Source organism: Diceros bicornis, chromosome 14 (genome assembly GCF_020826845.1).
Source record: "Diceros bicornis minor isolate mBicDic1 chromosome 14, mDicBic1.mat.cur, whole genome shotgun sequence".
NCBI classification, from domain to species: Eukaryota; Metazoa; Chordata; class Mammalia; order Perissodactyla; family Rhinocerotidae; genus Diceros; species Diceros bicornis.
In genome coordinates this window covers 55,778,458-55,804,833 of record NC_080753.1, presented here as the reverse complement: position 1 = coordinate 55,804,833, position 26,376 = coordinate 55,778,458, and the positions used below count along the sequence as shown (strand labels likewise).

The 26,376-nt window shown below is 36.4% G+C and overlaps 1 protein-coding gene across 3 annotated transcripts in view; it reads right to left on the bottom strand.

Annotated features, from left to right (window-relative positions):
* MAK (male germ cell associated kinase) overlaps positions 1-26,376 on the bottom strand; it is a 60,771-nt gene that overhangs the window by 30,377 nt on the left and 4,018 nt on the right. For all 3 annotated transcript variants that reach the window (XM_058555268.1, XM_058555269.1, XM_058555270.1), the window contains exons 2-6: positions 25,409-25,738; positions 12,246-12,300; positions 11,441-11,562; positions 8,728-8,807; positions 5,829-5,961 (exon numbers count right to left, since the gene is read on the bottom strand). In XM_058555268.1, the coding sequence (XP_058411251.1) occupies positions 5,829-5,961; positions 8,728-8,807; positions 11,441-11,562; positions 12,246-12,300; positions 25,409-25,509 (491 nt within the window). In that variant the 5' untranslated portion in view covers positions 25,510-25,738. The remainder of the gene's footprint in view (positions 1-5,828; positions 5,962-8,727; positions 8,808-11,440; positions 11,563-12,245; positions 12,301-25,408; positions 25,739-26,376) is intronic.

Here is a 26,376-nt window from a genome sequence, read left to right as displayed (position 1 = left end):
ATCTGAATTCTTTCAGGCAGTTGAGGGGGAGGTAACAAGAAAAACTTTTTTGAGTCTCTTGTTTCTTAAAAATAATCAGCCTAAAATAATCCTCATGTTAAAGAGACACATTATGGGTGGCAAATTTTGTTCCCCTTTAGTACACTCTGTGATGTTCACACAACGCAAAAATCACATAAGGAAGCATTTCTCAGAACATATCCCCATTGTTAAGTGACACATGACCATATAAATGAAATATCCAAGTAGCCTAAGATAGGAACTCAAATTAACAAATATGGAAATAAATGCTATATGATATTAAGAAAAAGGGGTAGGGGGAACTCTGAATGGAAGCAGATATATTCTGAATGAGAATGGTTGTATAATGTTACAAAGCATTATATCCATAATATATTCATATGAACAACAGAAAACAAAAGATTAACAAAGATTATTCCTGAGTAGTAGATTTTTTTCCTTCTTTTTGCTTATCAGTTTGAAAGTGCTGATTCCCTCAATTGACAATATTTTTAATTGAGAAAAATACTCTATTTACAAGAGCAAAGGTACTTGGTGGAGGATATTCTTAATTCTAACTTTTTTCACATTGAAATGTGTAAGTATTTCAGCCCAAAAGTTTCAAGGTATTGTCTTTTTGCTTCCATTCAGAGTACCTTTCTCTGACAGCTTTACTGAGAATATAATTCACATGATATACAGTTCAACCATTTAAAAGTGTAAGATTCAGTGGCTTTAACTATATTCACAGAGTTGTGCATCCATCATCACAATTTTAGAACATTTTCATTACCCCCAAAAGAAAACCCACACCTCTCCAATATCCCTATGCCCCTAGCACTAATTTTCTTTCTGTCTCTATAGATTTGCCTATTCTGGACATTTCATATCAAAGGAACCATATACTATCTAGTCCTTTGTGACTGGCTGCTTTCACTTAACATGTTTTCAAGGTTCATCCATGCTGTAGCATGTATCAGTATTTCATTCTTTTTATTGCTGAATAGTATTTTCATTGTATGGATATACCATATTTTGTTTATCCATTTGTCACTTGATGGACAGTTGGGTTGTTTCCACTTTTTGGCTGTTGTAAATAATGCTGTTATGAACATTCATGTACAAGTTTTTGTGTAGATATGTGTTTTCATTTCTCTTGAGTATATACTTAGGTGTGGAATTGCTGGATAACATGGTAATTATGTGTTTAACCATTGAGGAACTGCCAGACTGTTTTGCACCATTTTACACTCCCACCAGCAATGTATAAGGGTTCCAATTTCTCCACATTTTTATCAACACTTGTTATTATCTGTTTTGACAATTTTTTTTTTTCCTGAGGAAGATTCACCCTGAGCTAACATCCATGCCTATCTTCCTCTATTTTTTAGTATGTGGGCCACCAGCACAGCATGGACACTAACAGAGTGATATAGGTCCATGCCCGGGAACCGAACTCAGGCCACCAAAGCAGAGCGCACTGAACTTAACCACTAGGCCACTAGGGCTCGCCCTTGACAAATATTTTTATGAGACAAAATTAATTGTTTTGAATATTTTGCCAAATTTAGATGCTAAAAACAAGTCTTCTCAATTTCATTCCATTTCAGCGTTGAATCTAAATTTACCTGATGAAAAATAGAAGCTCCTTCAAAAGATTCTTCCTGCAAGAGGAGATTTTCCAAATCTAATTATACCTTTAAAAAATAAAACTAGTACACTGAGCTCTTATCATTTAATTTGTTCAGTTCCTCCTTTCCTTTTGTGGGGATAAATATCATTGTCTTCTTATTTTTAATAATCACAATTGGCTGTGAGCTTCAAGATCTTTGGGTTTTTGGCACTCCATTTATCAAAAATTCTGATTGAAGATTTTCAAGTGATTTGGAACAAAATGGAACCACAGTGTAAAGGACTTGTTTACAAAGAAGCTAGATACCACTGTAAATCACTTAAATTGATTTACAAAGTAATTCTTCAGAGGCTCAAACAATTCTAAAATTCAACTGACAGACAGAAAAGAGAGAAAGCACATACTGCCACGCAGAAGTATTTTTTGTAGTCAACATCAATGCCATCATAAAAATTTTATAGTCCAGTTACACTCTGTATATCTATATGTGTAATTTGTAAATTCTGACAACTACAACTTGTATTTTGATTGGGACAATACAAATCAACTGCTTATCCCAATACAAATCAACTGCTTATTTAGATACAGTTACAAAATAGATATACATCTTAACTGATCCAAATACATTTCTACTTTCCAGGTTTCTTAATTTAGTAAGAACACTGTTTTATGATGCTATGCTGTGCTCCACTAAAATCTATACTTGTATTGTCACCAGAAAAACAATAATTTTACCTTCAATTTTGAACTTTTTAACTGAAATTACAATAGCATTTGTGGTAATATTAGAAATTTCACCTTTCACAGCATGAACTTTCAGAAGCTTGACTTTGTTTCTATGCATTGTGATAAAAAAATCAAACCATTATTAGAAATAAGGTAACTGATTTTTCTCTTTGAAGCATTTGATGACTCTCATTTAAAATTGGCATCATTGAATTGTGAAGTCCTTCCTCTGCTAAAGAAGCCTACACATTCATAGCCAATTGCTTTACTTTTCATACCTGCATAAGAAAACTTGGAATTAAAAAAGAGTGAAATTAATTTAGAATATTCATTTCATCTAAATGAAAAGCAATGCCTCACAGAGTAATGTGTAAACCCATCTTCTAAAGCTGCACTTGCTAGTAGCTGTCTTGGGCATAGTCTTCTTAAAATAGCTGCTAACTTCTGAAACAGGTGCCGGTGCTGCTTCGGCAGATTTGTGTGTTCTGGTTTCCATCAGGTCAGTGACTTATGGCCCCTGTGGTGGATGGCAAATGCCACTGAACATTTTAGGTAAGTTCTCCAGCAACCTCTCTTTAGAAAAAGAAAAATACTTAATCTTTCACTAAATATGCACTTTTGTTTTTTGGAGGTCATTGTTGATAAAAGAGTTCATTGCAAAATAATTTTTTTAAAAAGCATTACCAAATGGGTTAGTTTCCTAGGGCTGCTGTAACAAAGTGCCACAAACTGAATGGTTTAAACCAAGACAAACATATTCTCTCACAGTTCTGGAGGCTGGAAGTCTGAAAGCAAGGGGTGGGTAGGCATGTTCTCTCTGGAGGCTGTAGGGGACAATCTGTTCTGAGCCTGTCTCCTAGCTTCCGGTGTTGCTGGCAACCCTTGGCGTTCTTTGACTTGTAGATGCATCAGTCCAATCTCGGCTTCCACCATCGCACAGCCTTCTCCCTGTGTGTCTTCGCATGTCTCCCCCTGTGTGTCTGTCTCTGTGTCTCTCCTCTTCTTATAAGGACACTAGTCATACTGGATTAGGGCCCACCCTAATGACCTCATCTTAACTTGATTACATCTGCAAAGACTCTATTTCCAAATGAGGTCACATTCACAGGTACTGGGACCAGGACTTCAACACATCTTTTTTGGGGACATAATTCAACCCATAACACCAAACAGCAAAATAGTTGTAGATTTATACTATGTAATAATCACTATAAAAAGAATATTCAGACTACTACTTTCTATATGCCCTACAAGTACACTGCTGAGAGTTTGTCTCCCACACATATTTCCTGTACGCCTAACCTGTGACTTCTGTTTCCCATGGCCCCACTAACTGGTATCTCAAAGGTTATGGCAAAGGACTTTGCACAAGTGGTGCTTGTATGTATACCAGCATAGCTGGTATGCTATGTGCCTGGCAGGGGGAACAGTATCAAATACTACTCCTGTCAGCACCCAGGATGAATGAGTTGGCTGAGGACCACTCCTGTCTAAGGACATTTTGTTACATCGCTTCAGGAAAAGAGTTGGAGAAAGAGACAGGAAATCTCCGAATTAGCCATGGTTCACTGTTCATGTGTGTCTCACATAACCAGGTAAGACCTCAGAGGAGGCAGGAAGCATACAGGGGGCGTCTATCGGACCTGTTCCAGCTCATTTTATTGATGACGGGCATCAGCTGAGACTGTCCTGGGCAAACTGGGACATATGGTCCCTCTATCTAGGCTCAGTCCTCGGACCTCTTCTCTACACTCGCTCTCTTACTGACTTAATCCAATCTTGTGATTTTTGACACTGAGGTCTAAGTGTACACCTTCAGCCCAGCCCTGTCCCCTGTACTCCAGATCATACATACAGGGGCTGACTTTGACATATCCCCTTGCTTGTCTCAGAGACATTCACTCAACCTAAAATGGAACTGTGCTTCCCCCAGAGCTCCACAGCACCCCCATCCCAATTAGTGCTGACTCCATCCTTCTGGGTGCTTGGGAAAAACCTTGGGGTCTTTGACTCCTTTGTCTTATACCCCACATCTGATCATCAGGAAATCACGTTTGCTCTACCTTAAAAACACAGCGAGCATTCTACACCTCTCACCACCTCCACGGCCAGCAGATCCAAATCACTATCATTTCCTGCCCGAATTATTGTAATAGCCTTCTACCTGGTCTCCCTGCCCTGCCCTTGCTCCTCTAAAATCTATTTTCAATACAGCAGCAAGAGTGATGCTTTTAAAACATGTCAGATCTCGTCATACTTCTCAAAACCTCCAGGGGCTCCCTAGTTCGCTCAGATTTAAAAAGCCACCACAGTCCTTACCAGGACCTATGAAATCTGGCCACCCTGTAAACCCTCTGGCCTCATTTCCTACTACTGCCCTCCTTATCTCTGCAGAATTCACACGTGGCGCTCCTGTCTCAAGGCCTTCGCACTCAGCATTTGTGCAGCCTGAAAAGCTCCTGCTTGCCCCAGCATCTCCTCCCTGGCTCTTGTCAGTGAGACCCTCTATTTAAAATAGCAACACTCCCTCTCCCTACCCTATCTCTTCCAACTCCCTGTGCCTTTCTATATTGTATTTTTCCCAATAATAACGTATCACCATCTGATGTACATATATTCTTAACTTGTTTTTATTGGAGTATAATATACGTACAGAAAAATGCACCTATCGTAAGAGTACAGCTTGATGAATTTTCACAAACAGAACACACCCATGGACCCAGCACCCAGATCAAGAAACTGCTTGTTATCAGCATCCCAGAAAGCCCCCTCCTGCACTCTTCTAGTGCGCACCTACCCTCCACCCACCTGTCATGTAACTGCTATCCTGACTGACCAGCATAGATTAGTTTTGTCTATTTTTGCACTTTATGTAAATGGAATCATACAGTGTACGCTCTTCTTCTGTTTGGCTTCTTGCTCTCAACATATCTGTGAGATTCATCCAGATTGCTGCCTGTAGTTGTAGATCATTCCTTCTCATCTCTGTAAAGCATTCCACTGGGTGACTATTTTATGCCACTGGGGATGGACATTTGGGTAGTCTGCAGTTTTGGACTATTACATGTCTTTTGATGAACATGTGTGTGTCTTTCTGTTGGTGACTCAGGATACTTTTACCTTGTTTATTGTGTATTACATGTTGTCATGTAAGCAGCATGAGGCAGAGATTTTTTTCCCTTTAGTTCATTTCTGTGTTCCCCAGTGCCTAAAATAGTATCAGCACACGGTATGTGTTCAATAAATATTTGTTGCATGAATGAATGAATGAAATCCTTTCTCCTTCTCTTATTTCATTAATCAGTATAGTCATGACCAGTCCTTCTTTTTCTCCAAAGAATACAAAATTCACTTATATACTTTGTTTTAAATACTCGATATGGAACCTCTAGAAGGATATGTCACAATCCATCATAGGAAAACTTCAACATAGACATATGCCTCTGGAGAGTCACATGAAACTACTCACCATCTGGTAGATACATAATCAGTATATGGTGGCTGTGACCTTAATTCTCTCGCAAGTCCAAAATCAGCAATTTTGACAAGTTCTGGACCCATACAAAGCAAGTTTTCTGGTTTCATATCCCTATGAAAAAAACCTTGGTAATAAAAAGAGGAAAAACAATAATAAATCATCATGTTTAAATATATTTGATTTATAAACAAGATATAACTGAGCCTCTCTGTTGTAATTAGGAATGTGAACTTGGGGAAAAAATAAACTATATTTAAATAATTGACAAGAAAGTTCATGCATCATTAAAAATAACTATCCACTTAACACGTATTTTTATTTGTGAATCCAGTAAGTTCAGGTCCTGGGCTAGATACTGCCATATGATGATTATCTCCATTAATTTGCACAACAACCTTAAGGAAGTATCATGGTCACTATTGTGTAACAGATGAGGAGGCTGAGGCCGGAGAGAAGGAGCCTAATTAAACCTGAGGAGGGCTTCGTGATCAGACTTGCGTCAATGCAGCTGGTCTTATACTACCCTATCACGTTGTGGGGTTTTTTTTTTTTGTGAGGAAGATCAGCCCTGAGCTAACATCCGTGCTAATCCTCCTCTTTTTGCTGAGGAAGACCGGCTGTGAGCTAACATCTATTGCCAATCCTCCTCCCTTTTTTTTTCCCCAAAGCCCCAGTAGATAGCTGTATGTCATAGTTGCACATCCTTCTAGTTGCTGGTCACGTTGCGGTTTAACATGAGATTCCTTGAGTATAATCACTTGTTTGAAAAGTCCATTAAACAAATATGGAACTCGACACATTTTAACTAATCCCTTCATTTAAAATTATTTTACTTAACAGCTCACTTCTCCCCTGGCAGCTGCTTTATTGAAAAATCCAATAATTATAATGCTTATATTACCAATTCAATATATAAAACAAATGGTTAGTTACAGACGCTAAAGGGCAGCCCAAAGAAAATGAGGCAGAAAACCCAGGAAGAAACACGTAAAAGCTTCCTTGCAGATTTCTATGGGAGATCTAAAGCACACTAATTGTGCACAGATGGCTTGTATTCCAATGACCTTGCAAAGAACAGGCCTGGTCATGGGTCGTAGGTGATCATCATGAGAGGGTTTTCATACTTTAGGTTACGAAGACTTTCTAAGCCTAAACTTTTTTAATCCCTTCAAAGCCAGTGTGGGCTCTATGCTTGTGACATCTACAACAGTTCTGTACTCAGTTTCCTGGTATTTGTTACTCAAAATAGCTGTTGAGATCCATTTCACTAACTTTCAAGAGAAATACATTGCATTTTCACAATATGAAGACAAGAATGGGAACATATGTGATGGTAAAGTGACTTAATCTATAAAATCTTAGAGAATTAAACCAATTACATATTTGTACAGTGGAAGTTTTCCCATTCTCACTAATATAAATATATTGGTAACTTGGTCCATTTTAACTAAAATACTAGTCTCCTTTTTTGACAGCTACTATTTTAAAAATACCTATTTTCTCAAAGTGTTACATCTGAGATCAACTATAGAAGAATAATTTAGCTTTTATAAAAATGTCTATTGTTCTCGGGGTCTGGTTTCCCAAATCACTATGCAGTCAATTATAAAGCCAACTCCAGATTATTCATACGTTATTTACTTTCAGCAACAATTTTTAAATCCCAAACTAACTTCTTCCTTCAATCCCTTATGCTCTGAAGTTGCTGATAGTTGACATACATCCAAAGAATCTAAACCAATTTTATTACTAGCCTAAAGAGTATTAGTAAAACACAAAGCTGTTTCCAAAAATCAAAGAATTCACAAGGCTTTTAATTTTCCACATCACACTTGCTTCATTAGTATAAACTAACGCAGGCAAATAGCAAGAGTCACCACGCTGACCAGAGTTTACAGATGGGCTGAAGATCAGGAATCCATTATGAACAATTAAAATAGCATGTATCATTTATTTCCATGTAAAAGTCCAATAAATGACTTTTACCAATGGATTGTAATATATTATCATGGGTTTTATACTTTCAAAGACCTTGATAGTGTATATAAGACAAAAAACTGGGGATTCAGGAATGTTCTGACAATGCTTATATGGAATTCTGCATAGCATTTTTAGAAAATAAATTATTTCCTATAGCAGTTAAAGGAGAAAAGAGAAAAGAAAATATAAAATATAGGATGAAACACAAAAGGAGACTAATGATGGTGATTTTTGACTGACTGTGTTCAGAATGCAGCAATGGTATGGCACAAACTTTTCTGATTTAATATCTAAACATCTAGTGATTCTAAATGAATGTTTGCTAAACATTTTCATAATAATCATATTAACTTTTTGAACTAATTATTTTGGTTTGATATGCAAAAAACTATATAAATTAAGATTACATAAATAAGAAATTCATAAAAATAAGTACAAGCACTTGCTTTAATTTCACTCAAATAGAAAGAACTAAATGTAAATACTAACGAAAACTATAAAATACCGTAGCATGGGTGCTTTAAACTATTTAAACGTTAATAATTGGTCATGGTAGATCAGAGCATTCCAATCTTTTCCAAAAGAGCGGCCTTATTATTTTTTTCATTTCCATGGTAAAATTAGGGGGAATGAGGTTGCAGCATGGGTTTATGATGACTGAGACTAAAGGCTGATGATGATATTGTTAGAAAAATTCTGCTACAAAGATAGTTATAGATTATAGAAATTCTATTTTATACAGAATTATAGAAATTCTAAATTTTTAAAATAAAAATGTCAGTGTGTATAGGCACATACTCCAAACTTGTACTTATCCAAGATAACTTTATTTAAGTTTATATACAACTCCTGTGCATGATCCTGACGATAATCTAAAGAGGCAGAGAAATGACACATAAAAGAAACCTACCATGTTTGTGGATAAATGCCAGCCCTTGCAATATTTGATACATAATATTTCTGATGACTGACTCAGGGAACAACTTGTTTCTGTAAAGAAATGAACAAATAAACAGTCATATAATTCTGTTAACCAACCAACCAACCAACCAAAACAAACAAGAAGCTAGGTGTTCCTCCTCCCTTGGAGCCTGTGGCCTCATGAGACTGGCTAAAGGTATGATTTATAGCTTCATAGTGTTAAAGGTCATACATTTAAAATGTGACAATTATAATTTATTTTTTGGTGTTTGGTAAAAACTCAAATCCAATACTGAAGTATTGCACAAATATTCAATAGCTAAATTCTAAACTGTCCCAAGAGGAGCAAAGTAAATTGGAAAACTGATAAATATCAGATAAGCCAAGTGTGCAAATCTGTATTATATAGGCTTTAAGAGTCTTAGGGACAAAACTGCTTCAGTTCGGCACTGCATATAGAAATATGTCCAATAGAAATATACTAAGAGCCATAAATGAGAGCCACTTATGTATTTAAAATTTTTCTGGTAACCACATTAAAAAAAGGAAATGAAACAGGTGAAATTAATTTTTAACAATCTATTCTATTTAACCCAATATATATCAAATATTATTTCAAAATGTAATCAATATAAAATATTATTAGTGAATTTACCTTTTTTTGTACCAAGTTTTCAAAATCTGATATGCAATTTATTTTACATTTACAGCATAGCTCAATCCAGACTAGCCACATTTCAAGACTCAACAGCCAAGTGTGACTAGTAGCTACTGTACTGAATAGTGCAGATTTATATGTATTTACATAAAGCCTAAAGTAAGATCCTAACAAGGGCTATATTAAGGCTGAAAAATATTAATCTCTAGCATGCCACAAATTAATGTGATCAATACATTAATTCTTTGACCCTGAAGCCATTCCATGTTTTGGAAGTATTCATTTTAAGTTTTTAAACTTAATCATAATTTCAACATTTTCTAACATCTTTATTTCAGCATGATTGATTGGATTAATTTAGCATGTTTATTCAAGATGTTTTCAACATACGAAAAATGGCCTATTTTTCAATATTATATTGTTAATTATATGCTGATATAATGTTCTAAAATGTCCCACCAAACGGGCTAGAAACACACAAGAGAAGATAAACACTGGTCTTATATCAAATTTGAAAATAGTATTGATCATATATTATTGAAATATTTTTAAAACTCACTTTTGTAAACTATAAATAAATTTTCAAAGAAACAAAATATTTTTATGCTTGACAACAATTTAAATTTGTAAAAAGAATGCTATATGCTGAAGGTACAGTTAGTATCAGAGCAAAGGTTTAGGTATATTGGTCTTCAATGGAAATGGAAAAGAAGTTTACAGTCATGCATTGCTTAACAACGGGCATACGTTCTGAGAAATGCATCGTTAGTCAGTTTCATCATTGTGCAAACATCATAGAGTGACATACACAAACCTAGATGGTATAGCCTACTAGACACCTAGGTATATGGTACTAATATAGGATTCACCATCATATATGCGGTCTGTGGTTGACTGAAATGTCATTATGCCTATAATTACTAACCTATTCTCCCACTGATAGTTATTTCTTTTAAATAGTTCAGAGAGATAAGTGAAGCTTGGTATAGTCATTTAACAGAATATAGTAACTATGGTAACTATGAATATTATGTATCAGCATTAAAAAATGCTTTTAAGTGAATTAATCAAATAAAAAAATTTATCACCACTAAAATTACAGCTATGTAAAAAGCATGCATGCCTGTATACAAGGGCTAGAAAGAATGCTAGAGAAATAAACATTATTTTGTGGGGTAGAAACTTTCTTTACTTTTATTTTAATTGTTATTAATGTTATAATGATATCAGCCTGGAACATAACAGGCATTTAATAAGTATTTTTTGAAAGAAGAAAAAATAGGATTAAAGAAAAATTAATCACCATCCTTAGACGTTGAGTTTGTATGTGTGTGTGTATGAAAGAAATTCAGAGAGAGAAATAAACGTCATTCCACTGGGAAATTTACTTCTAAAGTATTTTAGGATCTTTTGTTGAACAACTCTAGCTTTAAAAGCAGACAGAATGGACATTAATCTCCCAGATGTGACCAGCAGTTACCACCGAAATATTATCTTCTCTAAGCTCATGGCAGATGACTGAAGCTCTCTCTCTTTAGAGATTCTGTTCACAGGTTTAAAAATTAAAATGAGAATTTCCTTGGGATTGGTAACACATTACGTTTTATCATTCACTTATGCATTCTAATGAACGAGTGTATTAGATCCTTTCTTGAAAGCTACTTTATTTCTTCCTCCATTCTTTCATTAACTTTCACGAGATGCTTGGGAGAACAACGAAGATAATTTTCTCAATTTTAGCCAAGGCCACCTTTATTACTGAGTATTAAACTATAGATAGATCTACTATGATAGATAGTATGTATGTTTATATGAAATATTTATCTTGACTTTTAAGAGATTACAACAGAAAAACAGTGGCTATGTCGTAGCTGGTTCTTCTTCAATGTTAGATGTTATCCTTTGATAAAGATAACTCATTTAAATCCACCCCTTGGAATGATAAATCTGTATATTGTAAAGTGTGACAGTTTGAAGGGATCCCAGGAACTATGGAGGAGATAACAGGGAAAAAAATTACAGTTTTCATAAAATAAAGACATACCTGTCTTTCATTAATTGATAGAGGTTTTCTTTCATATATTCAAATATAAAATAAAGATGGTCATTTTCTCTGATAACTTCTTTTAGTTTAATCACATTGGCATGATTAAGTTTCTTCAGAGACTGCAACACAGCAAATAAGCTTTAAAATTCTTAAAGAAAAGTTATAGAAGTTGGCAAAATCTCATCAATGCTAGGTATGATAATTATCGTAATTTTCCAATTCTTATGAATTCATTAAGGAAGTTTTAATATATATATTTTACATGTCTAAAACATCTTAGAACACCTATCTAAAATAAGCAGTAACTGTTTTAAGTAATGAATGTAAGTACAAAAATAAACCAGTCAACAATAGCTACCAAACATTTCAATATGTCACTTTTTTTTTCCTCAGTCTATTAAATAGGTCTAACTTTTTTTCTGACTCAACTATGTACAATTCAATGCAAAAGTCTCCAAAAATTTATCCAAGTCATACAGCATAAAATATAAAGAAATGGTATGTAGTAATTTAAAAAGTTGTCTTTCCTTTGATAATATGAATTAAAATGCTCTTTTAAAAGTGAGGGCATACTTTCAAATATGAAGGTATGATTATTTTCTATTCTCCACTGATGTTCTGATGAAAAATGAGAAATTACTTTACTTTAGGAAGATAAAGGAAAAACATAAGAAACATAAGTATCTTTCTACTGCTTCCCACAGAGAATGGAATCATCTCCTTGGCCACAGTCCTCAGAAATGAGACAGGCGTGAGGTAGAGTTAAGGCCTTCTTGGGTTCTTTTCATCTCTAGGATTTTACCTTAACTTCTCTCAAGTTCATACATTCATCCCAAGAATAGAACTTTCTCTTCATCCTGAAGATAAAAGAAAAATTTAGTGCAGAAGGACTGAGGATTTGAGAACACAAATTACACTGTTGGCTTCCTTACTCTATTATTAGTTTACTTGGGGCAAGACATGATATCTCTCTTCCCTCCTCCTTAAAAAGAAATCACCTTCCTCCTGTAAATCTCAAGGCTATGTGGTACAGGTTCACGACTATGTCATATCTGAAATTCTGCTTTAACACAAAGGTAAAAGAATCTGGGTGAGTTCTTACATTTCTCGAATCAGTTGAATTGTGTTTTTATAAAAGGGTCCCTTCCAAATTTCCTCTTTCTAAAACTTAAAAGATAAATATGAAACACTATACTTAGGTGGAGTGGGGAAAGAAATCACAAATTTGGGTAGCCAATTTAGTGAAATGATTTGATCTGACAGCTTCTATATCATTACCTCAGCTTTAAACAAGAGGTCCGCAAAGTTAAGTAATTTAAGTCAGCAAAAATTCAGTAGTGGGGCCGGCCCCGTGGCGCAAGTGGTTAAGTGCACGCGCTCTGCTGCGGCGGCCTGGGGTTCCCTGGTTTGGATCCCAGGTGCGCACTGACGCACTGCTTGGCAAGCCATGCTGTGCCGGTGTCCCATATAAAGTGGAGGAAGATGGGCACGGATGTTAGCCCAGGGCCAGTCTTCCCCAGCAGAAAAAGAGGAGGATTGGTAGATGTTAGCAGAGGGCTGATCTCCTCACAAAAAAATAAAATAAAATAAAAATTCAGTAGTAACCAAACTTTAGAAATAGCTTTCTTGAATTTTGTTCTTTACTTGCCCTCTTCCTTCCTAATGTTGGTCACCATTAGAGATAAATATACTGGAAGTGAATTTAGCGTAATAAAGTAATTCCATTATATACATCATAGATAGAGGTTATATTTTTATTTGAATGGATTTTTAGCCACCACACAAAATGGGAGACAAGAAAAAAACATGTTTTAAAAAATATTTCTTCAAGTATAGAAATTATAAGGCTGAATTATGAAAAATGAAAACCCTATATGCCCTACTGCTTTCATTCACTATTGTAATCTGTGGAGATGTTCTAGAAGTTCTCAGGCAGCTTCAAGTTACCTTTATAAACTAAATTAATTCCTGTAGGGACTACTCTGAGCCTCTACAAGAGCGTGGCACGCAGAGGTGAAGGGGCTGCGGCTCACCATATAGTCGGGAATGGGGACTGTGGGAGGGGGAGTCGGGAGGATGGCGGTGTAGGAGGATGCTGGGCTTGTCTCCTTCCGCAGACACAGAAGATCTGCAACTACCTGTGGACTAACTTCCCCTGGGGGAGATCTGAAAACCGGATGAAAAGAGCCTCTTCAACAAGGGACAACACAAGAGGGGTGGAAGAGGCGGAGGTACGTTCCACTGAGGAAAAAGCCACACCCTAGCCACAGTGTTTCACGGTTGGGAACAAACAGGGCAGGAGAGACGAGACCCCAAAACACCTGGCTTTGAAAATCAACAGGGAACACACCCAGGACAACTACAGAACTACAGGGAAAGGAAAACCACTCTTAAAGGGCCCACGCACAGACTCACTCAACCAGGAAACCAGTGCAAAAACACCAGATAGAAAAGTGCGTAGTCCAAGAGACCCACTTACTAGGCTTGGAGTGCCTCCTACAGAGGCAGGACTCCCCGCAAGGACCCAGACACTGGCAGCAGCCATTTTAGCCCCCTCCTTCAGCCATGCTGACACTGGTGCCAGCAGTCAGTATTTGGGAATCTTCACTGTAGCCTATCAGCACAGGGCCTACCCTACCCACCCACATGCCAGCTGCAGTTGTGTGCTGCCAGGTCTCGTAACCAGCCACACTGGGCATCTGCCCCACCCACCAGCACACCCGAAACAGTCTGCATGCCACTGGGCCTCACAACCAGGGGTCTGCCTGGCCCACCAGCACACCTGCAACGGTTGCATACCGCAGGGCCTCACAGCCGGCTCCACCCCTAGCAGTTGTGTGCCATTGGGCCTTGCAGCCAGCTGTACTGGGTGTCTGCCCCATCCCCCCAACACGCCCACAGTGGCCACATGCTGCGGGGCCTAGCAGCCATCTGGCCCAGGGGCCAGGCCCACCTACAAGCATACCCACAGCAGTCTTGGCCCCATCACAAGAGAAAGACACATGCAGCCCACACAGGGGACACCCCTGGAGCATCTGGCTCTGGTGACCAGAAGGCAGCGCACTGCTAGGTGCCACAGGATATCTCCTATGTAAGACTACTTCTCCGAGATTGGGAGATGTAGCCAATCTAGCTAATACATAGGAAAAAACACAGCGAGTTAGGCAAAATGAGGAGACAAAGGAATGTGTTTCAAATTAAAGAACCAGACAAATCTTCAGAAAAAGAACTAAACAAAACAGAGATAAGCAATCTACCTGATAAAGAGTTCAAAGTAATGGTCATAAGGATGCTGACCAAACTTGGGAGAAGAATGGATGAACACAGTAAGAACTTCAACAAAGATAGAAAATATAAAAAAGAACCAATCATAGCTGAAGAACATAATAACTGACATGAAAAACTCACTAGAGGGAATCAACAGCAGATTAGATGATGCAGAAGAATGGATCAGCAATCTGGATGAGAGTAGAGGATTTCCCCAAGCTGAACAGAAATAAGGAAAATGAAGATAGTTTAAGGAACCTCTGGCTTCCATCAAGCAATCTAACATTTGCATTATAGCGGTCTTAGAAAGGGAACAGAGAGAGAAAAGGGCAGAGAACTTATTTGAAGAAATAATCGCTAAAAAATTCCTTAACCTGAGGAAGGAAACAGACATCCAGGTCTAGGAGGCACACAGAGTACCAAACAAGATGAACCCAAAGAAACCCTACCAAGACACATTATAATTAAAATGTCAAGAATTAAAAATAAAGAGAGGCTCTTAAACGTAGCAAGAGAAAAGCAACAAGTTATGTACACGGGAACTCCCATAAGACTATCAGCTGACTTTCAGCAGAAATCTTACAGGCTAGAAGGGAGTGGTGCAACATATTCAAAGTGCTGAAAGGAAAAAACCTACAACCAAGAATACTCTACCTGGCAAAGTTATCATTCAAAATGGAAGGTGAGATAAAAAGTTTTGCACACAAGCAAAAACCGAGAGTTCATGGGGCCAGCCCTGTGGCATAGTGGTTAAGTTCAGTGCATTCCACTTCAGTGACTCAGGTTCACGGGTTCGGATCCAGGAGAGGACCTATACCACTCGTCAGCCACGCTGTAGTGGTGACTCACATATAAAGTAGAGGAAGATTGGCAACAATCTTAGCTCAGGGCTAATCTTCCTCAAGCAAAAAAAGAGGAAGACTGACAACAGATGTTAGCTCAGGGCTAATCTTCCTCAGCAAAAAAACCCCAAAAAAACAAAACTAAGAGTTCATTACCAATAAGCCAGCCTTACAAGAAATGTTAAAGGGACTTCTTTAATCAGAAAAGAAAAGGTCACAAATAGAAATAAGAAAATTATGAAAGAAAAAAATGGTGAAGGCAAATATATAGTAAAGGTAATGGATCAACCACTTAAAGCTAGCATGAAGGTTAAAAGACAAAAGTAGTAAAATCATCTATATCTACAATAAGAAGGTAAGGGATACACAAAATTAAAAGAGGTAAAATATGACATCAAAAACATAAAATGTGTGCGGGGGGAATAAAAATGTTGGGTTTTTAGAATGTACTCAAACTTAGGAAAACATCAACTTAAAATAGACTGCTATATACCTAGGTTGTTATATAAAAACCTCATGGTAACCACAAACCAAAAACCCGTAATAGATACACAAAAAATAAAGAAAAAGGAATCCAAACATAACACTAAAGAAAGTCATCAAATCACAAGGGAAGAGAGCAAGAGAAGAAGAAAAGAACAGAGAAGAACTACAAAAACATCCAGAAAAAAATTTTAAAAATGGCAATAAGTACATACCTATCAATAATTACTTTAAATGTAAATGGACTAAATGCTCCTGTCAAAAGACATAGGGTGGCTGAATGGGTAAAAAAACAAGACCTATATATATGCTGCCTATAATAGATACTTCAGCTCTAAAGACACTCACAAACTGAAAGTGAAGAGATGGAAAAAGATACTCCTTGCAAATGGAAACAAAAAAAACCTGGGGTAGAAATACTTATATCAGACAAAATAGACTTTATTTTATTTATTTTTTTTATTGGTTTATAACATTGTAAAAATTTCAGGTGTACATCATTGTACTTCTATTTCTGCATGGACTACATCATGTTCACCACCCAAATACTAATTACAACCCATCACCGCACACATGTACCAAATTATCCCTTTCACCCTCCTCCCTCCCCCCTTCCCCTCTGGTAACCACCAATCCAATCTCTGTCCCTATGTGTTTGTTTATTGTTGTTATTATCTATTACTTAATGAAGGAAATCATACGGTATTTGACCTTCTCCCTCTGACTTATTTCACTTTGCATTATACCCTCAATGTCCATCCATGTTGTCACAAACACCTGGATTTCATCATTTCTTATGGCTGAGTAGTATTCCATTGTGTATATATACCACATCTTCTTTATCCATTCGTCCCTTGATGGGCACTTAGGTTGCTTCCAAGTCTTGGCTATTGTGAATAATGCTGCAGTGAACACAGGGGTGCATGTACCTTTGCAAATTGGTGTTTTCAAGTTCTTTGGATAAATACCCAACAGTGGAATAGCTGGATCATATGGTAGTTCTATCCTTGATTTTTTGAGGAATCTCCATACTGTTTTCCATAGTGGCTGCACCAGTTTGCACTCCCACCAGCAGTGTATGAGAGTTCCCTTTTCTCCACATCCTCTCCAACACATATTGTTTCCTGTCTTGTTAATTATAGCCATTCTGACGGGCGTGAGGTGATATCTCATTGTAGTTTTAATTTGCATTTCCCTGATAGTGAGTGATTTTGAACATCTTTTCATGTGTCTGTTGGCCATCTGTATATCTTCTTTGGAGAAATGTCTGTTCAGGTCTTTTGCCCATTTTTTAATTGGGTTGGTAGTTTTTTTGTTGTTGAGATGCATGAGTTCTTTATATATTTTGGAGATTAAGCCCTTATCAGATGTATGGTTTGCAAATATCTTCTCCCAATTGTTAGGTTGTCTTTTCGTTTTGTTGATGGTTTCCTTTGCTGTGCAGAAGCTTTTTAGTTTGATGTAGTCCCATTTGTTTATTTTTTCTATTGTTTCTCTTGCCCGGTCAGATGTGGTGTTTGAAAAGATGTTGCTAAGACTGATGTGGAAGAGCGTACTGCCTATGTTTTCTTCTAGAAGTTTCATAGTTTCAGGTCTTACATTCAAGTCTTTAATCCATTTGGAGTTAATTTTTGTGTATGGTGTAAGGTAAGGGTCTACTTTCATTTTTTTGCATGTGGCTATCCAGTTTTCCCAACACCATTTGTTGAAGAGACTTTCTTTTCCCCATTGTATGTTCTTGGCTCCTTTGTCAAAGATTAGCTGTCCATAGATGTGTGGGTTTATTTCTGGGCTTTCGATTCTATTCCATTGATCTGTGTGTCTGTTTTTGTGCCAGTACCATGCTGTTTTGGTTACTATAGCTTTGTAGTATATTTTGAAATCAGGGAGTGTGATACCTCCAGCTTTGTTCTTTTTTCTCAGGATTCCTTTAGCTATTCGGGGTCTTTTGTTGTTCCATATAAATTTTAGGATTCTTTGTTCTATTTCTGTGAAAAATGTTGTTGGAACTTTGATAGGGATTGCATTGAATCTATAGATGGCTTTAGGAAGTATGGACATCTTAACTATGTTAATTCTTCCAATCCAAGAGCACAGAATATCTTTCCATTTCTTTGTGTCGTCTTCAATTTCTTTCAGAAATGTTTTATAGTTTTCGGTGTACAGATCTTTCACCTCTTTGGTTAAGTTTATTCCTAGGTATTTTATTCTTTTTGTTGCAATTGTAAATGGGATGGTATTCTTAATTTCTCTTTCTGCTACTTCGTTGTTAGTGTACAGAAATGCAACTGATTTTTGTATGTTGATTTTGTATCCTGCAACTTTACCATATTCGTTTATTACTTCTAAAAGTTTTCTGGTGGATTCTTTAGGGTTTTCTATATATAAAATCATGTCATCTGCAAATAGTGACAGTTTCACTTCTGCCTTTCCAATTTGGATCCCTTTTATTTCTTTCTCTTGCCTGATTGCTCTGGCTAGGACTTCCAATACTATGTTAAATAGGAGTGGTGACAGTGGGCATCCTTGTCTGGTTCCTGTTCTTAGAGGGATAGCTTTCAGTTTTTCACCATTGAGGATGATATTAGCTGTGGGTTTCTCATATATGGTCTTTATTATGTTGAGGTACTTTCCTTCTATACCCATTTTCTTCAGAGTTTTTATCATAAATGGATGCTGTATCTTGTCAAATGCTTTCTCTGCATCTATTGAGATGATCATGTGATTTTTGTTCTTCATTTTATTAATGTGGTGTATTACATTGATTGATTTGCAAATGTTAAACCATCCCTGCATACCTGGAATAAATCCCACTTGATCATGGTGTATAATCTTTTTAATGTATTGTTGTATGCGATTTGCTAGTATTTTGTTGAGGATTTTCGCATCGATGTTCATCAGTGATATTGGCCTGTAATTTTGTTTTTTTGTGTTGTCCTTGTCTGGTTTTGGTATCAGGGTAATCAAAATAGACTTTAAAACAAAAACTGTAACAAGAGACAAAGAAGGGCACTACATAATGATAAACGGAATAAACCAACAAGAGGATATAACACTTGTAAATATCTACACACCCAACATAGGAGAACCCAAATACATAAAGCAAATATTAACAGACACAAAAGGAGAAATAGACAGTAACGCAATAATAGTAGGGGACTTTACCACTCCACTTACATCAATGGATAGATCATCCAAACAGAAGATCAGTAAGGAAACACTGGCCTTAAACAATACATTAGACCAGATGGACTTAGTAGATATATACAGAACATTCCATCCAAAAACCACAGAATACACATACTTTTCAAATGCACATGGAATTTTCTCCAGGATAGATCACATGGTAGGCCACAAAACAAGTCTCAATAAATTTAAGAAGACTGAAATAATACCAAGCATCTTTTCTGACCACAATGGTACCGAACTAGAAATCAACTACAGGAAGAAAATGGAAAAGCCATAAATATGTGGAGATTAAACAAAACACTACTGAACAACGATTGGGTCAACAAAGAAATCAAAGGAGAAATCAAAAAATACCTGGAGACAAATGAAAATGAAAATATGACATGCCAAAATTTATGGGATACAGCAAAAGTGGGTCTAAGAGGGAAGTTTATAGCAATACAGGCCTACCTCAACAAATAAGAAAAATCTCAAACAATCTAACAATCTAATCTATTAAATTAAATAATATAATCTAAGGAACTGGAAAAAGAAGAACAAATAAAGCCCCAAATCAGTAGAAGGAAGGAAATAATAAAAATTAGAGCAGAAATAAATGAAGTAGAGACTAAAAAATAAATAGAAAAAGCAGTGAAACTAAGAGCTGGTTCTTTGAAACAATAAACAAAATTGACAAACCTTTAGCCAGACTCACCAAGAGAAACAGAGAGAAGGCTCAAATAAATAAAATCAGAAATGAAAGAGGAGAAATTACAATGGACACCTCAGAAATACAAAAGATTATAAGAGACTACTACAAAAAGCCATACACCAACAAATTGCATAATCTAGAAGAAATGGATAAATTCTTAGAATCATACAACCTTCCAAAACTGAATCAAGAAATAGAGAATCTGAATTGACCAATCACCAGTAAGGAGATTGAAACAGTAATCAAAAACCTCCCCAAAGATAAAAGTCCAGGACCAGATGGCTTCCCTGGTGAATTCTACCAAACATTCAAAGAAGATTTAATACCTATCCTTCTCAAATTCTTCCAAAAAACTGAAGAGGAGGGGAAGCTTCCTAACTCATTCTATGAGGCCAACATTACCCTGATACCAAAACCAGACAATGAGAACACAAAAAAAGAAAATTACAGGCCAATATCACTGATGAAACATTTATGCAAAAATCCTAAACAAAATACTAGCAAATCAAATACAACAATACATTAAAAAGATCATACACCATGATCAGGTGGGATTTATTCCAGGGATGCAGGGATAGTTCAACATCCACAAATCAATCAACATGATATACCACATTAACAAAATGAAAAATAAAAATCACATGATCATCTCAATACATGCAGAGAAAGCATTTGACAAGATACAGCATCCACTTATGATAACAAGTCTGAATAAAATGGGTATAGAAGGAAAATACCTCAACATAATAAAGTCCATATATGACAAACCCACAGCTAATATCATACTCATCAGAGAAAAACTGAAAGCTATCCTTCTAAGAATAGGAACCAGACAAAGATGTCCGTTTTTGCCACTCTTATTTAACATAGTATTGGCAGTTCTAGCCAGAGCAATCAGGCAAGCAAAAGAAATAAAAGAGATCCAAACTGGAAAGGAAGAAGTGAAACTGTTACTATTTGTAGAAGACATGATTTTATACATAGAAAACCCTAAAGAATCCACCAAAAAACTTTTAGAAATAATAAATGAATATAGTAAAGTTCTAGGATATAAAATCAACATACAAAAATGAGTTGCACTTCAATACAATAACAACAAAGTAGCAGAAAGAGAAATTACAAATACAATCCCAGGGGCTGGCCCGGTGGAGTAGTGGTTGGGTTCACATGCTCCGCTTCAGCGGCCCAGGGTTTGCAGGTTCAAGTCCCAGGCAGGGACCTACGCACTGCTTATCAAGCCATGCTGTGGCAGCATCCCATATAAAGTAGAGAAAGATAGGCATGGATGTTAGCCCAGGGCCAGTCTTCCTCAGCAAAAAGAGGAGGATTGGCAACGGATGTTAGCTCAGGGCTAATCTCCCTCACACACACCAAAAAAAGAATACAATCCCATTTATAATTGCAACAAAAAGAATAAAATATCTGGGAATAAATTTAACCAAAGAGGTGAAAGACCTGTACACTGAAAACTATAAAACATTGTTGAAAGAAATTGAAAAAGACAAAGAAATGGAGAGATATTCCATGACCTTGGATTGGAAGAATTAATAGAGTTTAAAATGTCCATACTTCCTAAAGCCATCTACAGATTCAATGCAATCCCTATCAAACCTCCAACGACATTTTTCCGAGAAATAGAACAAAGAGTCCTAAAATTTACATGGAACAACAAAAGACCCTGAATAGCCAAAGGAATTCTGAGAAAAAAGAACAAAGCTGGAGGCATCGCACTCCCTAATTTCAAAATATACTACAAAACCATAGTAATCAAAACAGCATGGTACTGGCACAAAAACAGACACACAGATCAATGGAACAGAATCAAGAGCCCCGAAATAAACCCACACATCTGTGGACAGCTAATTTTTGAAAAGGGAGCCAAGAACATACAATGGAGAGAGGAAAGTCTCTTGAATAAACGGTGTTGGGAAAACTGGACAGCCACATGCAAAAGAATAATGAAAGTAGACCATTACCTTACACCATACACAAAAATTAACTCCAAGTGGATTAAAGACTTGAATGTAAGACCTGAAACCATAAAACTCCTAGAAGAAAACATAGGCAGTATGCTCTTCAACATCAGTCTTAGCAGAATATTTTCAAGTACTGTATCTGACTGGGCAAGGGAAGCAATAGAAACAGTGAACAAATAGGACTACATCAAACTGAAAAGCATCTGCACAGCAAAGGAAACCATCAACAAAAAGAAAAGACAACCTAACAATTGGAAGAGGATATTTGCAGTATCTTCTAACCCCCCTGATAAGGCGTTAATATACAAAATATATAAAGAACTCATCCATCTCAACAACAAAAAATAAACAACCTAATTAAAAAATGGGCAAAAAATCTGAACATTTTTCCAAAGAAGATATACAGAAAGCAAACAGGCACACGAAAAGATGTTCAACATCACTAATTATTAGGGAAATGCAAATCAAAACTACAATGAGATATCACCTCACACCTGTCAGAATGGCTATAATTAACAAGACAAGAAATAACAAATGTTGGAGAGAATGTGGAGAGAAGGGAACTCTCATACACTGCTGGTGGAAATGCAAACTGGTGCAGCCACTATGGAAAACAGTATGGAGATTCCTCAAAAAATTAAGAATAGAACTAGCATATGATCCAGCTATTCCACTGCTGGGTATTTACCCAAGGAACACGAAAACATGAATGCGTAAAGATATATGCACCCCTACGTTCACTGCGGCATTATTCACAATAGCCAAGACTTGGAAGCAACCTAGGTGCCTATCAACGGACAAATGGATAAAGAAGATGTGGTATATATACACAATGGAATACTACTCAGCCATAAAAAAGATGAAATCTTGCCATTTGTGACAACATGGATGGACCTTGAGGGTATTATGCTAAGCAAAGAAAAAAGTCAAATACCGTATGATGTCACTCATAAATAGAAGATAAAAACAACAACAACAAATAAACACATAGATACAGATATTAGATTGGTGGTTACCAGAGGGGAAGGGGAGGGAGGAGGGTGAAATTGGTGACTGGGTACACGTGTATGGTGATGGATGGCATTTAGTCTTTGGATGGTGAATATGGTGTAATCTACACAGAAATTGAAATATAATGATGTACACCTGAAATTTATATAATGTTATAAACTAATGTTACCTCAATAAAAAAAATTCATAAAAGGAAAAATTCATCCCTTAAAGGAAAAAGAAAAAAATACAGAACAATGGTAATAACTTTATGTGATCCCACCAGACCCAACTCTCATTCTCATTTTCTTACCCCCTCCCCAGAAGCCACAACTTTCATGAATTGTATGTATATTTTTCCAGTCCTTTAAAAATATTTTTATATATAAATTTATTTATATAATTAAGTATTTGTGTGAATTCATACAATCACTTAATCTATAAATAAGGATGATTTTATCTAATTTTGGCTAATACTTATGCCTCATTTCCTTTTTTTTCTCTTATTGCATTAGTTAGGATCTCCAGTGCAATCTTGATCAGTAGGTGATATAGCATGCATTATGGTCTTAAAACCAACTTTACTGGAAATACTTCTAATATTTCACCAAAGATGATGAATTACATGTCTTATCAGGTCAGGAAAGTTTATTTTTATTGCTATTTGCTAAGGGTTGCATTTTTTTTCTTCAGTCGTGAATGGATATTGAATTTTATTAAGCCTAATCAGTAAATTTTCATTTCAGTTATTGTACATTGTACATTTATTTATTTGATAATAAGGGCTATTGACAATATTTTATAAAACTATTTCCTTATACATGTAATGTTTTAGATCATGATATTTTAAAGTTTTTAACATTTGATAAACATTTGTTAAAGCACTTAAATTTTAGATTGTCATCACTTGGTTGATGTGGTAATCAGTCTCCAAGACTCATCCTGGTGGCAGCCAACTGTCATGTCATGAGAACACTGAAGCAACTCTCTATAGAGGCCCATGTGAAGAGGAACTGAGACTTCTTGCCAACCATGTGAGTGAGTGTTATGGGCTGAATTGTGTCCTCCTCAAAATTCTTATGTTGAAGTCCTAACCCCCAATACCTCAGAGTGTGGCCTTATTTGGAGATAGGGCCTTTACAGAGGTAATCAAGTTAAAATGAAGTCATTAGGGTGACCCTAATCCAAAATGACTGGTGTCCTTATAAAAAGGGGAAATTTGGACACAGAGATATGGATAGAGGGAAGACAATGTGGAAGAGATATAGGGAGAAATGCCATCTATAAGCCAAGGAGAGAGACCTAGAATAGATCATTTCCTCACAGCCTTCAGAAGGAACCAACCCTGCTGACACTTTGATTTTAAATTTCTGGCCTACAGGATTGTAAATCAGTAAGTTTCCATTGTTTAAGCCACTCAGTCTGTGGCTTAAACTCTGTTACAGCAGCCTGTTATGGGCCAAATTGTGTTCCCTCTCCCAAATTCATATGTTGAAGTCCTAACCCATAGTACCTCAGAGTGTGACTATATCTGGACATAGACCTTAAATAAGGTTAAATGAAGTTTGTAGGGTGAGTCCTAATCCGATAGCATTGGTGTCCGTATAAGAAGAGGAGATTAGCACACAGACATACACAGAGGAAAGACCATGTGAGGACACAGGGAGAAGACAGCCATCCACAAGCCAAAGAGAAAGGCCTCAGAGAAACCAACCCCGCTGACACCTTAATCTCAGACTTCTAGCTTCCAGAACTATGAGGAAAAAAGTCTGTTGTTTAAGCCACTCAGTCTGCGGTGCTTCGTCATAGCAGCCCTAGCAAACTGATACAGTGAGCCAGCTGAGAAGTGGGCCCTCCAGCCCGTCTAGCCTTCAGATGACTGCAACCTTGCCCGATATCTGACAGCCACCTCATGAGACACCCAGAGCCAGAACCACCCAGCTAAGCTGCTTCTAAACTCCTGACTCTCAGAAGCTGTGTGAGATAATAAATGTTTGCTCTTATTTTAAATCACTAAGCTTTGGGATAATCTTTTATGTATGAAAGACAACAAATGCAGTAGATTTAAAAGAAATAAATTAGTAATAATTAATTCTATTTAATTGGTAAGCTTAGGAAAATACCATATGCCATTCAGAACTCAATTTGATATTGTGAATATCGTCTCATTTAGAGGCCTACTGTTTTAAAGAAATAATAAACTCTACTCTGTACTCAACTTTAAATTCTAAAAAAATTCCAAACATTACTTTCAGGTTTAGTTCAAATGTATTATGCATAAAAAGCAGAGCATTTTTAATTTTTTGATATCTCAATGTAACTGGATGAATCAAAAAATTAAAATAATATAAGTGGGGATCAGCAGAATTACTTTTTGGCAATGTTTTCCCAGAATGGCATTCCACCTTAGCTAAACAAGCATGAGGTCTAAACCAGACCTCTTTCTGTGCTTGTATATATTCTCAAGCAAGCAAAGGAAAAGAAAGATCAGTTTCAAAGGTCAACTTTGCAGGATTGCACACGGTACCTTTTGATGGCCACCAGCTCCCCAGACTCGTTACTCTTGCCCATCAGCACACTCCCATAGGTGCCATCACCCAGCTGTCTCATGGTTGTGTACCGATTCATCTTGGAAAAATAACGCAGCTGAAGCTGCTGGTTGAAATGACTTGTTTGTTGAGTATAAATTTAAATGCTTCTTTATTTTTATTTGTTTTTGTCCTTAGACTGTTGTTGCTACACTGGTGACAGGTTTGTCATCATTAAATACAGGCTCTTCCCCAAGATTATGTCGGTTCATGAGATACAACAATAAGGAATCTGGTAAGGAAACAGTGCCTCCATTCTTATGAACACCCTGTAAAAAAACAAAACAAGAATAAAAGGAATTTTTATTAAAGGATGTTTTCAAAAAATTTACTGGTAACCTACAGCACAGAGAAAAAATTATAAATAATATAAATACCAGTGTGTTAAACATTTCTCAGTAAATCGTTTGTGCTATGAATGAATATTCATATGAACGAAGTTCAATGTAATAGACTGGTAATACTCATTTGGTAAATGCTTCATTTACATGGTACTGTGCTATTTATCTCATGAATGTTCAATAAATATTGGCTTAATGATTTGTATGATTCCTTTTTTATTGAATATAATCTATAATATTCCAAATCGAACCCTGGAAAATCAGACATCTACACTATATCCCTTCTTCAAATCAATTTTTGCATATTTCATTTGACCTACAATCCCTTATGTGAAACTCTTGGGCCAGATGTGTTTGGAATCCAGGAATTTTGATATTTTAGAAAAGTAATATGGTGCATATACCATATGTTATGTAACACCTCCCAAGCACTATCTTAATGTACCTGCATAAAAATGTATGAAAAGTATACTAAGCAAAATAAATGAAGACTACAAACGGCCTCATGTCATTCAGGTCACGTTTTGTTGCAAATGAGTTTGCACAAATTTATTTTAAAAATTTCA